The sequence below is a fragment of the Neopelma chrysocephalum genome, unplaced genomic scaffold, assembly GCF_003984885.1.
Source record: "Neopelma chrysocephalum unplaced genomic scaffold, ASM398488v2 Primary Assembly neopelma1_119, whole genome shotgun sequence".
NCBI classification, from domain to species: domain Eukaryota; kingdom Metazoa; phylum Chordata; class Aves; order Passeriformes; family Pipridae; genus Neopelma; species Neopelma chrysocephalum.
The window spans coordinates 5,334,228-5,349,217 of NW_020897781.1; the positions used below are offsets into that span (position 1 = coordinate 5,334,228).

The 14,990-nt window shown below is 48.7% G+C and overlaps 1 protein-coding gene across 1 annotated transcript; it reads right to left on the reverse strand.

Annotated features, from left to right (window-relative positions):
• Positions 1-346: 346 nt before the first annotated feature.
• RBM38 (RNA binding motif protein 38) lies at positions 347-14,984 on the reverse strand. The gene is made up of 4 exons (XM_027697226.1): positions 14,755-14,984; positions 13,952-14,075; positions 13,292-13,346; positions 347-1,791 (listed from the first exon to the last, which is right to left on the reverse strand). Exons 1-4 carry the CDS (start codon positions 14,920-14,922, stop codon positions 1,491-1,493), a joined length of 648 nt encoding a protein of 215 aa, XP_027553027.1. The 5' UTR covers positions 14,923-14,984; the 3' UTR covers positions 347-1,490.
• Between the last annotated feature and the right edge of the window lie 6 nt (positions 14,985-14,990).

Consider the following 14,990-nt stretch of genomic DNA (forward strand, 5'->3'; position numbering starts at 1 on the left):
TCCACTGGAGCTGCACCAGGATGGCAGCACTTCCCACCCTCTGCTCTGCACAGAGTGAGAAAGTGCCCCAGACCAGCACTGGGGACCCACAGCTCTGTGAGCTCAAAAACCCTGAGGTGACTTGGGACAGGCAGAGCAAGTAAGGGCACACGGGACACGCTGCAGGGACAGTGGCACCCAGGCAGTGCCTGTCAGGATGCCAGCAGGGGCTCTTGCCCCAAGACACACACTCCTGGCCTGCCCCAGCACACCCATGGTGAAGGCTCAGTGTAGCCAGATCAGGTCAGTTGGAAAGTAGTCCCTAATGCACTTCAGCCAAGCAAACATGGTACCGTAGAGCACTGAGTAATTTTAAAAGTTAAAATAGTTTATTGCTGTCTTTGTAGAAATGCACTTAACTTACATCGCCTGTTCTCTTCCTTTATTTGGCTGTTGGATTACAGGCATAAAAAGGTTACATTTACCCATTTGTTCAGTGACATAACACCTTTTTCTCTTTTGCTCCACTCTTCTAAAAGTCGCTGGCCAACAGCCCCAAATCTCTTTTACATAAATACTGTAAATGTCTCCATAGGTTGCAGCATTGTAACAAAAGATCTACCAAAGTAGACAAAATGTTCAGTATTCTTGGTTGGTTTTTTGCATTTAAAAATATACCTAAATTTGAGATAATCTTAACAGAGTAACAATTACGATAAGAAAATAGTACAGTGCGTTGACTAAAGGAATATTCTGCTCTCCTTCAAGCCAATATTCCCTTTTGCATGTTGAAGTGATTCAGCAATTACTTAAGAACTTTTACCTACATACAATAATTTAGTAAAATGAGAATTAAACAAGGCAGATACTTACTACTATTCTTCTGTCTGCAATTCACAGCTCATGCGAATAAAATCGCAATAAATATTAAAAAATAGTTTTTCTTTTGCTTTTTTTTTTCTGTAAGGCATCTCTGAGTATTACAAAGTTTTTGTACAACCAAAAAATAAGATTGCTTTTTTTCCATGTTCTCCAAGTACCTCTGTACCTCACCAGTAAATAAGAGGATTGCAGGTTTGATGAGGAAGGAAGGGCTGACAGGGAAAGGGGGGGCGGAAAGAAGACCACAGGTGATGGAAGCAGACCGCGATGTGTGCAAGAATCTGTAGTTTTCCTGTGAAACATTTCAGTCACTTTTAGAACACCTTCAAGACAGTATCTGTCCAGATTGAAGGGAAAAAAAAAAAAAAAGAAAAAAAACTTACCAGAAGTCCATTTTCATAAGCACAGTCAGACTGCAAGGGTTGGGGTTCGCCCTCAACACTATAAATAGCTTAGGTATCGATATGCACCTACATAAGGGGGATAAAGGGACGGGGTGATTTTTTTTTTTGTTGGTTTTGTTTCTTTTATTGTTTTTTTTTTTGTAGTTGTTGTTGTTGCTTTTGTTGTCCTAGTCGTATCCTTCCACGGTACGATTGTCCTAGGAGGAGAAGGCGCGGGCAGGGCCCTCACTGCATGCGGTCAGGCTGCAGCTGCTGGGGCTGGTACTGCACGAAGGCCGTGGCGGGTGCTGCGGGGTTGCTGGCGGTGATGGGGGGCTGCACTGTGCCCGTGTAGCCATATCCCACAAACCCGGCAGCGGGGGAGGCAGCGTAGGGGTACTGGTCGTAGGCAGCTGTGGTGTACTGGGAATAGGCTTGGCTGGCGGCGGTGTAGTCGATGTAGGGAGACGTGATGGACTGCACAGGGGTAGGGATCACCACGCTGGGCTGGATGATAGCTTGGGGGTAAACATAGTGAGGCGTGAGTCTGTGGAGGCAAAGGGACAGAGTCAGTGAGGGGCTGGGCTCCCTTCAGCCTGCACGTCCCCTCCTCCCCCCCAAATTCACGTGTGTCAGCCACAGAAACGGTGCTGCCCAGCAGTGCTGCCCTCGAGCGAGGGGTGCTGCTCGGGGTGGGGGATGAAAAGCAAAACACTCCTAGACCCCAAGGGTGGAAGTAGTGCAACGTGAAGCATGGACTGCAACAAATACACACACCCTGGTCCCCACGACTTGTATCTCCCATTATCCAGGCTGCTGGTTCCCAAAATAACCTTCCTGGATGACCATGACACAGCTCCTGCTCAACTGGCTTGCTGCATCTACCTGGCCCTCACACACCCTTGCCTGCCCCTGCCAGCCTTGCTGCCTCCCATATCCTCCAGGTCCCACCACCCAAACCTGGGTGTAGGGTTGTGAGGACCCACAGCCCCTGTGGGACACCTCCCAGCACCAGGGACACCCCATTGCTCTCCACTTGTCCCACCAGGGATGACCACCGTCCCCTGGCACAGCCCAGGGCCCTCCAGCCTGGGAGCTGTTATCAGTTACCACACATTTACGCCCATGTTTCCATAACACTGGATGTTTAGGGCAATGCTACAGGGTGTTTGTTGTAAAACACGAGATATTAATGCTGGTTTTCTTCCCCTCAGCAACACTCCCCAGTAATGTCCGTTCCAGCAGTGACACTCCTGTGCCCATGAGCTGACACATCTCTGCTGCCCTTTCCATGCAGGTCCTAAAGCACTGCTTCTCCCAGCCACTTTGCCCCTGCCCTGAGGCAGCCATGCTGCTGCTGAGAGGAGCTTAAGAAGGCCACAGTCAATTAAAGTCCATAGGCAGAAAGATCCTGGAGATGATTAATGCAGGAGTGCCCACTAATGTACTAGAAACTGCTAATGAGGAGGAAAAGAAAAAAAAAACAGCAAAATGAAAGGGATATTTTTTCCAAAGGGGCCACATCAAGTCAGGCTTCAAACAAGAGCAAAAACTGCTCAAACCTGAAGGTTTAGGTCTATCCACACAAACTGCCATGGGCCAGACAAAAATGGGGAATTGCACATGGACTACAGAGTGTGAGCCCACATAGCCCAGTGCAGCAGAGCTCTGCTGTGTGTAGAGTGACACATCTGGGGCTTGTTTAAGAAATGGGGGGTGAGGACTGTTACCAGCTATTGGCACAGGCCCACCGTGGGAGATCAGAGCCACAAGCACCAACAAGGGCACCCTGTGGTCCCTTTGGCCACTGCTTGCTGAGCCATGTAAGGCCACAGCACAAACCAAAGCCATCCTCTGGAGAGCTCGCGCCACCCTGCCCCCAAACCCAACTCGTTTTTGTAAACAAAAAAAAAACCCCAAGCAAAACTCTGCAGAGAGCTTATGCAGATTCAAATATTTTGGGGATTTTTGTGTGGATGTGTGTGACAGCACATTTTCAAACACAACCACTTTTAAAAGCCTCCCACGGGCTCTTCACAAGGCACAGGGCTGTACACGACCACCTTCGTTCCACCCAAGCATCCCAAGTTTTGGCCACCACCTACAGCTGGGATCCACCTGGGGCTGGTCCCTCCTATCCAGCACTTGCAGGGCTGTTCCCATTTGCTTTACAACCAGCAGCTGATGGTTTAACCTGCTCCTCAGGCAGGAGAAAGGCTTCTCACAAACAAGTGCTCATCTGAACTGAGTCTTCTCTCATTTTCCCACTGCCATATGCAGTTTGTTTTTTCTCGAGGCCATTTGCATGATAAGAGAATGACTGTTCTCTCCCCACACAGCAACACTGCCCCTGAAATCAGAGTCCTTTGATAGACAAGGGCACCAGGGAGGATGGAGAATGGAAAGAAGCACCTCAACCTTTGGCTCATTAAGTGCAAGACCATCTCTCAAGGCCAGAGAGAGGGACCTCACAGCCCTTCAGTCCACGAAGGCACCATACCCAGTATCACCCTGTGGGTAAAAAGAATGAGATGAGGCTGCAGAAATTCATTGAATCCGTTTTTGTTCAGCTCTGATCTAAACTGAGGCTGGCACAGCTGAGTCAGAGCTGGAGCTTATGCACCAGTTCAGCCCAAGGGCACTTAATGTCACACACTCACATGAGGCAGCAGCAGCAGCCACCTCTTCTGAGGAGCAGGCTTAGTCCCACCCACGGGTTCCTCCTGCCTCATCACTGGGGGATTGTTCTCTTTCATTTCGTTTTAAATAAGTCAGAGATGCAATGCTGCTCTCCTGCTCTACCCCCTTGCAGATCAGCAGCTCAGACAACAGCCTGCATCCCAGACTGGTGATGGATCCTCTGGCTGCCTGTTGCCTCTCCCTACACATCATGTCCCACTACCAGGCTTCCTGGTACTCCAGGGCTCGATAAAGTTAAAACCACTTCACAAATGTAACAAAAAAACAATCCACAATTCTCAGGACTCATTAAAACCCACCCACCAGCAGGAGCAGAGGAGGGGCCTGCACTTTTCCTGCTCAGAGGCATTCAGCCTGCCCCTGCCAAATGACCGGGAGGACAGTCCGAGAGAGATGGAGCAATCCAGCCTGAGCATCATCCTGTTTGAGCAGCTCCACAGGTAACCCCTTGATGTCCCTTGCTGTCACCCAACTGCTCTTCAGAGCTGGCACAGCCCATGTGGGGGATGTGGGTGAGTGGACATTCCCAGCTCATCCCAGAGAAACTCCGCATGTTGGCTTTGCTTTCCTACATGGAGCTCCATGATGGGCTCACAGACAGCAAATCCACAATATCCTGCACTACTTTTTCCCCCTCAGCAAGGAAAAATTCCAGCTCACCAATGCTACTTGGAATGAAAAGCACCATTAGTTTGGAAGACAGTAAGTACTCCTGTACCCTGTTTCCAGAAGTACATCCCAGTCCAGTGCATACACAAGCACACATCACACACAATAGCTTACTGCACTAGAAAATCACACTCAGCAGCTCCAGAATCTGCTTCTAAAGGGAATGTAAATGCAAAAGGGAAGGCTCTTTTGGTCTGTGGGATTTTAATAATTTAGCTAGAAACTTCAATCAAGATATTATGCAGTTTTGACTTCTGAATTAGGTGGACAGATGGCAACTCATCGATCAAAACAAAACAAAAACACACAACCCAAGGTAAGGTCACTTTGATGACTTGCAGCTACAAACAAAACAAACCAGTGCAATACAATGAAGTTCTCTGCTGGCTACATTTAGCATCCACAGAAAATCTTAAAATATTTTCTCCCCCTTCCATTATTTCTGAAGATGATCTTTCAGGAATAAGAAGAAAAAAAAAAAAAGCAGCAAGCTGTTTTGGAGTTCTCTTTCTAGAAATCAGCAAACTTGTCTCTGAATTTCTACAAGATGAGTCACATCTGTGTTTTAAGATGCCTTTCCCTCCCTCCCTGCAGTTTTCCTCCATCCCCCACGATGGGCCCTGCCAGCCAGAAGAGAACTTCATCAAAAACACACAGGGTGTGATTATAAAACATCAACCAAGTGATCAGCCATGGCCACCACACGTCAAAGTCATCCCGTGAACAGCAGACGCACGAGATGCTTACGGCATTACAATTAATCATGGGCAAAGGCCACCAAACACAACGAGCACAGTCAAACCTAAGCCTAGAGGCACAGGAGGGACTCAGGAGGGACTCAGGAGGGCCGTCGTGGTCACCACACCAGCCCACGCTCCGAACTCCGTGGCACCACACCACGCCGCCCCGGCAGCCAGGGGGGAGACAGAACAAATGAGATGGTCACAGAGCCATTGGCAGAGGGGACGCAGGCTCCATTCTGCTTTTGCTGTGCAAAATATGGAGGACAGAACAAAAGGAGCCTGTTTTGGTGCAGTCCTGGGTGGAGATGTCCAAACGCATCAGGTGAGGTTTGTGGTGCCAGCGCCCTTGGCTCTGCTGAAAAAAATCAGCTTTCTGAAACCTGCTGACACCCAGTTCTCCCCACCACAGCTGCAGGGCTGCCAGGATGAGCTGCAGAGCAGGGGTGGCTCTGCAGGGGTAGGCAGCCAGGAAGAAGTGACAAGTCAGATGGCCATGTGCTCCACACCTCATCCCAAATGACAAGGAAGAGGAACGAGCCCTTGTCAGCTGCTCTCATCTCAGAGTCACTTCATATATTTGATTATTTTATATCACATTTACACCTAAAATGTGCTTCAGCTGCACTTTGTCAGCTCTCTCCCATCGTGCAGGACTTCCTACGCATGAGCCATGAGCAGCTCCTGCAAACTGCAGGAGTTTGGGAGAGCAACAAGCGGGAGTTCCTGACCCCCTTGATCCCTGCCAGCCCTGCTGGGAGCTGGTCTTGTCACTTCTGGAGAGGTGGGAGACAGCTGCAGCCCTCTGTCAGGAGGGACACGGCATCACAAAAACACTTGGGAAACAAGGAGGGGCACGGGGCTCTTGGCAGCCTCACAGAGATCAGGACACAAATGCCACCGCCACGACCAGCCTTTTATTCCTTGAAGAATAAAAGAAACAGAGCCCTTTGTGTCTGCCAGTGAAGGCACAAAGTCTGGCATTTGACCCCAGGAATTTGGCCTCCATTTCCATTAGAGTTGACCCATTAGCTGCTACAGGGACACCCACACTGTCACAGCACGTGACGGCAGGCGGTGCTGGTGGCACTGCACAGCCACAGCTGTCCACAACAGCAATGTGAAAGCTACCCCAGTGATGTTACACCTCCAACCATAGCCCGGATGACAGATCAGAAGATATATTTTCAAGCGGTTCATGAGTTTAAAAGCTGCTCCTGGAAGCACACCCCACACTCGCATTAGCAGTGCCATGGCACCACCTCAGAGCTGGTGATGCAGGCAGACATCCTGAGGTAACTCACACTCCAAGAAATCGTTCCTCAAGGACACTCCCAAGCCAGGAAGCACTCACCTCAAGGAAACCTGCGTGGAGCCGAGGCAGGCTTGGCAATAGGTATCACGTGGGCCCCAGCCACAATGACGGGCTGCAGAAATGTGAGAAATTCAGGTCCTGTTCTCAGTCCAGACATGGTGAGCTCCTCAGGCTGGAGCATGGCCAGGGTAGGGGGCCCTGGCTGCCAACAAGGACTCTGGCTCCAGCAGGAGATCACAGAGTTTATCTACCAATACTTTGGTGCAAACCAGGACATTTATTGTGTCCTGACCACTCCACCTTCCCTCACCATTCACTGACAGAGGCTGGGCTTCAACCACTGACAAACCTCCAAATCCTGGAATGTCCCTACTAAAGCTGATGCACTGAAATGTCAAGGGTTCTGCCTCATCAGCCAGCTATCCCAGCCAGCTCAAAGTCAGACAAGGATGAACTCTGAAGCTCCATGGCATTTATCCTCACCTGCTGCAATACAACACAAACACAGAATAGCAAACCAATCAACACAATTTCTGCTCATCTTGTAACTAATTTACCTGTCTGTCTTCTACTCATCCTTCTCTGGCCCTCTGAGAAAATTTACACAGCAGTGTGTGCAAAGAGGTACATGACTGTGTTTCCTACTTCCCTGCTGGGACTAGACATCACCACACCAGTGGCAATCAACAAGGAATAACACGTCACAACAGACTGTCCTAGACTGCAATCAGTGGGGAAAAAAGAACAAAAGAAATAAAAAAGAGCTCGCAAACCAAAGATGGGAGTACACCTCACAAAGATCTAATCCTTTTTCTCAGCTCAACCAAGAGTCTGAGATCAACATGCTGAGCTCCACCACGAGTTATAGCCAGGCTCAACAATTTTCAGCTTTATCCTCTGCATCTTGCTTCCCCCACACCCAAAGGAAAAAGGAAAAAAAAAGAACCATAATCCCAAACAAAGGCATGCTGGGCCAGACCAAAAATAGTTTTGGAGAAGCAGGCTGAAAAACACTCAGGTAGCAGGAGATAACATCTGCCTGAAACAAGAGCCATCTGGCACCAAGGAAAAAGCCACAAGGAAGTTTATCCGCAACTAGTCAGCTATCCAGAGAAGGAAAAAGCCCTCCCCTTTAGAGTTATCAGCACAGCCAAACCAGAAACTAACCAACAGAAGAAACAGAGACTGTTTCACACCAGTGCACGACAGGAGCCTGAGTCCTTCAGCACTGGTGTGAGGAACCTGGTGGGATTCTAGGGAAAAACAAAGGCTCTGATAGATTAACCCAGGAAGCCCCAGTAATTCTGCCTTTAACTGATCTCTCCAGTTTTCTTCTGCAGTTTAGAGAAAATCAATGGCAGAAACATTTCTAAAGTCTTCTGAAGTACCTGACAAGTTTTGGCATAATATACACTACAGTGACTACTTTCAATTGGTTCCATTTTCAAGACTTTCTTTCTTTACACACATGATCCCTTCCACTGACCTTTAATTAAAACCATCCACACATTTGATTTATCAAAAACCCTTTCTTGGAGAGATGAAGTATTTTGAAGTAGAATGCTTCAGCTATGGAAGAAGCAATGAAATATCTATTTTTGATAAAAGAAGGCCTACACTATAAAACAAGTAATTAAGTAATTTCTCAGTCAAGAAAGAAATTCCAGTTTAAGAGTTTGTGACCTCTGCTGCCGTTTGTGCCTTTGCTGACCTAGGACGTGTAAGATGTCTCCCTCCACACCTTCCTGCAACCTGGAATCACGGGGGGATGTGGGAGCCTGGATCCAGCATGGCTTTCCCAGCCTCTGTCGCTTTGGCCAGAGCAGAGCCAGCAGCAGCTCAGCTCTGACACGGGAGAGCTGAAATGCTCAAAGCTGGCGACAGGGAAACTGCAGGGGACAGCACAATCCTGTTTACAGCACTTGGAAACTGAGAAACAGGAGACTCAGTTTTAACTCCGAGGTCCATGACTTTTCATCTTTTGTGATCACACAGTATATTTAGCTCTGGTATGTAGCTTGCTCCCATCTGTGGGGAACAAGTTCTTCACATAAGTCATATTTAGAAGTGACCCGGTGTCCTTGCTACCAAATTATCAGCACAACAACTGTCTGGTTCCCTGGCTGGTGCCCTCAGCTCAGAGGCAGGATGCCCAGGGCTGCATTCATCATTCGAATTACTGGGCATGTGCTTAATACTACGAGTTAGGGACCAGTATGCCAACAGCTGCACAGAGGAAAGACGAGCTCGAGTACAAGCTGGACTGCTCCAAAAATTCAGATGTGTCCATCAATCTGCCACACTGGGACTACTGGCACCAGCCAGCGCAGCAGAGGAGAATTTTGGATCTGCCACTCCCCAGCTCCTGCACCAGGGGGAAAGGACTCGGGTCGCTGCTGCTAAGGAGGCTGCTCTTGTGCTGGGGAGGATGATGAACAGATCCACCGAAGGCAATGGAATCGCACAGAGAAGATGGCACAACCTGAGCTCTGTGCCATAAAGACGAAATTAGAGCCAGCTCAGCCTCTCCATTACACACCAGCCTGTGCCCTGACTGCGCAGGAATGGCTCAGAGCCTTCACCCGGAGTCTCTCCCTTGCAACAGGTCTACTACTGTCCTGAGTTTGGCACACCATTTACACAGCCAAGTGTAAGGTCAGTGTATCAGACCAAGCTTTCCTTTTGTATTGTTCTACAAGCAGGACATGAGCAAACTGCACCTAAACCCAAAACAAACGGTACACCAAGCCCTTGGGTCTGACACCAGCACTTGCCACCTTGAAGCAGACATTCAAGCTAATTCACATAGCCATCTGATCTGCTTATAAATATGTGCCTATGCTTAAAACCCACTAAATAAATAAATAAAGGATCTCTTTCCGCCTGGCAAGCATTTGGTCTGAAAATCAGCCACCATGCCCGAGCACTAGCAGCTGAAGCCGTTTGGAAACTGGATTTGAACATTTTTTTAGGAAATCCCCCCCAAAGCTTTCATGTTACTGGCACAGGATAACATCAGCTGCCGGGTGCTCCATCCCCAGGAGCCACCTGTGGCCAGCAGAGCGGGATGGGTTTGGGATGGGATCCTGCAGCCACCCAGCTCTGGATAAGTGAGCAGTAGGAAGTGGGAGCAGGGGGATGCCAGCTGACAGAGGCTGAGCAGAGCACGGCCAGCGTGTGCTGCTTTACAAGCATAACCACAGAAAAGATGAAAGTTTGCTTCCTTTTATTTTTAACCCAATAGAGAAATTTTAAGGATAAACAGCTGCAAGGGAGGGCGGGCTGACACAAAGAGGGACTTTCTTCACTTCCTAACTTCAGCAGCATCAATGCATGAAATTTTAAACTCAAAGAGATTTAACTCTTTGTGATGCTGCCTGAGACCAAATGTGGGCCAGAGGCAGGGGGTCACCACAACAAGCAATTACACAAGGATGGGGTCTCTGGAGTAATGACATCCAATGTGCTGATATGGAAAGAGCTGGATCCTGCTACAAGAGACAGCTTTATGTTTCCAAGAGCTCAGTCACTTACTCAGTCACTGGTAGATCTCCCACACAGATAGCTCCTTTGCTGAGGCACAGCCACAGGAATGCATCTGCCATATGCTGCCTGTGTCCAGAGCAGCAAGCATGGCTGCAAAGCAGAGAACCAGGGAATCCCCGCTCCCTGCACAGAGTCAAACCTGTCTCCAGCATCAGAGTCCCAGAGGAGGGGACTAAGAAGTGGGCACCAAGCAGCTCTGCCACATCACCTGATCACGTTAAGCGTGGTAGCTGCAGGGACACACTGTGGCACTGCCAGGTGCCTCCAGGCAAAGAGCAGTCTGTAAGCTCAGGCTGAGCCCCAGGCCTAATGCTGCTTCCCTAAACTCAGGAGCCAGATCTCCAAGTCACCCTGACACAGACGCATCCTTTGCCTTGCATTACTGTTAAGATCTCTGATTACAACAAGCCAAAAACTCCTTCTCAAAACAGGATTTACTACCGACTCCGTGCTGTCTGCCATGTGAGTGCCTCCCCTGCCAGGACAGCAGGAGGAATGAGAGAGGCTCCTCATGGTTTCTCTTTCTGTTCCGCATAGCCCAGGCAATATTTACAGCTGCATTTGGGTGCCTGGGGCTGGGGGGGAAGCCTTCAGTTTATAAATAACCCTCACTGATGTTTGGGTAATTTTCATAGTTTCCATTCATTTCAGGTTTCACCAAAACCTGCATTTTGTGGTTTGATAGTTGAACGTGACTGGCTGCCTGGCTCTCAGTTAACTGCCCAGAAGTTAACGGTTGTTCATTCATTTCTGCCTTGCCAAGTCCAGCTCACACACCTAGTACCCAGTGCCCCATAACAATCATCCTTTGGAAACCATATGCCAACCCCTGGGCACAAACACTTTGCAGAGACAGAAGTGCAGGAGGGAAAACCAGGCAACATCCCACACCATGGGAAAAGCAGATGAGCCACTGAGCTTCATTTGGGAAAGGTCAGGATCCACTCTGCACAGTGCACAGCAAAAAGGCAACAGTGATTCAGTGAAGCTTCCAAAGACAGACCCTGATAAACTCCTCATCTATCCTCACATTCCACAGAGGGCCAAGGAAATTGTGGGTTCAAGGGAATGTTAGAGTGGAGCCTGGCAGGCTTTAAATTCTGTTGGTCTACTGATGAAACAAAGAGGGAACTGGCAGCCAATCTTTGTTGCTTGACTGAGCACCTGACAGAAGCCACAGAGCAGCCCCAGTTGTGGTGCTCAGGTAAATGGCTCCACATTTTGCCAAACCCACATTTCCACTGATTCTGCTGCAGCAATGACTGAATGTAACAAAATTCTTGTTTACTGATGCTTGCAAATAATGATATATAATCCCCTGCCTACAACCCTCCATTCTCCTGGTTCCTGTCTCTTGGCAACTGATAAATAATTTATAGTGCTGTATGTGCTAACTGCAGCTCTGCTGGTTTAATGATGAAACCAATGCCTAAGAACCGGAACAGGAACTGTCTAGATCACCAAGAGCACGTAATCAGTCGATCCCACACTCCTCTGTATGTGAAACCAAAAGCAAATTATTAAAAAAAAAAACAACTGTGTTTTCCAGAGCTGCGGCTGCGGGGTAGGAACAGCACCCACAGAACTGCAGATAATCTGCAAGGTGCTCCTGCCAACACCAGGAGCTTAATGGGCTTCACCATTTTGCTCTGCTCTATTTGCATGCATGGCAGAACTCACCACAGGCTGCTTTTATTGTCAACTTCTCTCCTGCACCCCTGTGCAATGTGGAAAACCTCCGAGTTCACATCCCAAAGGTACCGCTGCTGCCTGTGCTGGGGGCTATGAAAGCTATTTTACCTCCCATGCAAGGAGAGCTGCTAAAAAGCAGCATCTTGTCTATGCAGATTACTGTGGCTCTTGCACCAAAAAAAAAGGAAGACTCTTCATTTCGTGACAGATGTTCTTTGAGTCTTTCCAGCAGAGCTGTAACCGCTCATGAAAACCGGCATGTTTGAACCACACACAACACACGTACACTGGGTGTGCACTATTGTGGCAACACAGCCTCTTATATCCATAAACTCATCGGAATGAGATTACCCAGGCAGTTGGCAACTTCAGCCATAAGGGCAGAGGAGTGGAAGTTTCTGTTTTATTGTTAGATTCTTTTTCTCAAAAACAAAAACAAAAAACAAAACACCCCCCCCCAAAAAAATTGAGCAGAGAGCAGGGAAGGGATGAAGTATCCCAGTTGACAAAGGCCAAAATCCCATCTATTTATATTAGAGGCACACAAAACCCACAACAGAGCAGTGCTCAGAAGCTTTAAAAAATGCACCTACTTCCTTAATGCTCTTAGAAAATAATAATAAAAAACCCCTATCAATATTCACTTTCTGAAATGGTGTAAAAAAAGAGCTGCATCAATCATTAAACAGTTAAATGAAGGCAGTATGACATTCACTATTGTTCTCGTGAAGCACACTTGTCTTTTGCCGAGCAGCTGCCAGATCCTATTAGATGTATAAAAAGAGGACTTTTCTAACCGAGTAGGGATGGTATAAGCTATTGAAAACAGCAGACAAAAGCCCACTTTTGCAGACTATTCAAGCCTTGTATAACATCTGTCCAAAATCAATTTTTGACCTAATGTTACTTTCATTAAGTAACAGACTTTGTTTCCAATGCAATTTGTTTTCTAGGATAAAACTGTATCCTAAGCGTTATTACGTGGGAAACAGCACAGAGGAAGCAAAAAATCTTATTTGAGAAACATGAGAACAGAATTTGCTTAATTGTTTTGACACCTTAAGTACTATAATAGAGAAACTATTTTCCATTTATTTGAATTCTTGTGAATTCTTGAAGTTGGCAAAGCAGCGAGCAATGCACTGGGTTTATTATGACTACGATTTACTGAGGATAAAGAAGGATCTTTGGGAATTACATTAAAGCTGACAAATGCACAAAACTTCTGAAATCTCCACCAGAAATAAAGTACTCCGAACATTAACAACAGCTGTTGAAACTGTCCACTCTTGACGGCCAAGGCTTTTTTCACACATTTTAAACAATGAGGAAGTTGATTCGTGAATTTGATTTCAAACAGACCGTTAAGAAACATTTCCACTTACCCAAAGGGTCTCTGAATGAAGGCTGGATGTAGCTGCTGCACACCTATGGTAAAACCTAAAAAAAAAAGGTTCAGAAAAAAAGAAATATTAATGAATGGCACCCATTGTACCATTCAACTCGTAACTTGCAGGCATAATTACACCACATGTATATGCATTTTATCTGCTATGCATGTGAGCAAATTCAGAGCCCCATTTAGAAGCAAGTTAAATTTAACATGCGTATGTCATATGCACGAGGAGCAGATGGGAATTCAGATGAAAGACCAGTGTGAACGCGCTGTTATGGAACAGACAATGGGGTAAAAAGCACTATTTTACACACTGGGTACTGTGCTCATTAAACCAAAGGGCGGAATGATGAAATGGATCTTAGAGTTAATTCCCATTTAACGAAGAGGATAACAGGCAAACAGATCAGCCGTGGAAAAAAACAGCTTTAACTCAGTTCTATGAACTTCGGTGTGTAACGCCAGCGTAACAGGTACAAGTAAGAAGATACGGAAGGGAGGTAACTGGACTATGCTGCGTCCTCAGCCAACAATCGGAACTATGGGGGATAGATAAGTGTGCACCAGATCAGATGAATCCAGCCTGAGGAACTTGTTTCCTCGTCTTACAAGTTATTCTAATATAGACGGTCTCTCCTGGATGCCTCACCAGTTTGAATACTCCTTGGTTTTGCTCCCAAATACGCCAGGTTCACATTTGCTTTCCTGCCGTCAATGATGGGGTTTGGGTCTTTGCATGCTCTTTCTGCAGCAGCTCTGTCTGCCATGGTCACCTGGAATCAAGCACAGCCTTGTTTGTAGCAACAGTGCTTTGTAAACACTCCAGCAACAGGCACTAAGTGGAGTTTATTTATTGTTCTATTTTGAATCAGGAGCTAAACTCCCTCCGAGCAGCCTCGCTTGCATGGCAAGATGGGAAGGGGCTGCTGGGACCCGATGCAAAAGTGGGCTCCCCCCTCGCCCAGTTCCCCCGCTGGGCTGGTGCCAGCTGTTTTCCCCTGCCGTTCCACCTCCTCTCCGTGCCTTTTTTAAGGAGCTGGTGGGGCTCTCCCCAAACCCCCCGGAGCAGAGGAGTTCAGGGGAGCTGCGGGCGGGATGCGGGGACCGGGGGCATCCCAGCGCCGCGCTGAGCCCCGAACGGACAAACGGCGGTGGGATGGGGGGAGGAGGTGCTGAAACGAACGGCACGGCCTCGGCCATCACGAAGGGCTCCCTCCCGAGCCCCCAGCCCGGTCTTCGTCCTGGCCGAGCTCCCCGTTCCCGTCCGCACCGGGCACAACCTCGGCGGCCCCGGGAGCAGCCGGCGCTCCGCAGCAGCGACGGGACGGGCGGCGGCTCCGCAGCGCCGGTACCGGGGGGTTCCCAGCGCGGAGCTCCGCGGCCAGCCCCCTTCCCCGGGCACGGGGCACAGCGGGGGCAGCCCCGCCCGGCCCGCCGGGGAGCGGCACTTACAAAGCCGTATCCTCGGGATTTGCCCGTCTGCCGGTCGGTGATCACCACCGCCTCCTCGATGTCCCCGAAGACCTCGAAGTACTTCCTGAGGGAGGAGTCGGTGGTGTGGTAGGGCAGCCCCCCGACGAAGATCTTGGTGAAGGTGGTGTCCTTCTGCACGGTGTGCATGGTGCCCGGGCGCGGCCGGCCCCGGCCGGCATCCACCCCCCCAGAGCAGGAGCCGCGCCCCGCCGAGC

Bases quoted from the DNA above. Each gene is read 5' to 3' on its own strand.
- RBM38 (XM_027697226.1), bottom strand. From the start codon at position 14,922: ATGCACACCGTGCAGAAGGACACCACCTTCACCAAGATCTTCGTCGGG. The intron at 14,076-14,754 runs GTAAGTGCCGCT...GCTTGATTCCAG, and splicing joins AATCCCGAGGATACGGCTTT to GTGACCATGGCAGACAGAGC. The intron at 13,347-13,951 runs GTGAGGCATCCA...TTTTTTTTTTAG, and splicing joins ACCAAGGAGTATTCAAACTG to GTTTTACCATAGGTGTGCAG.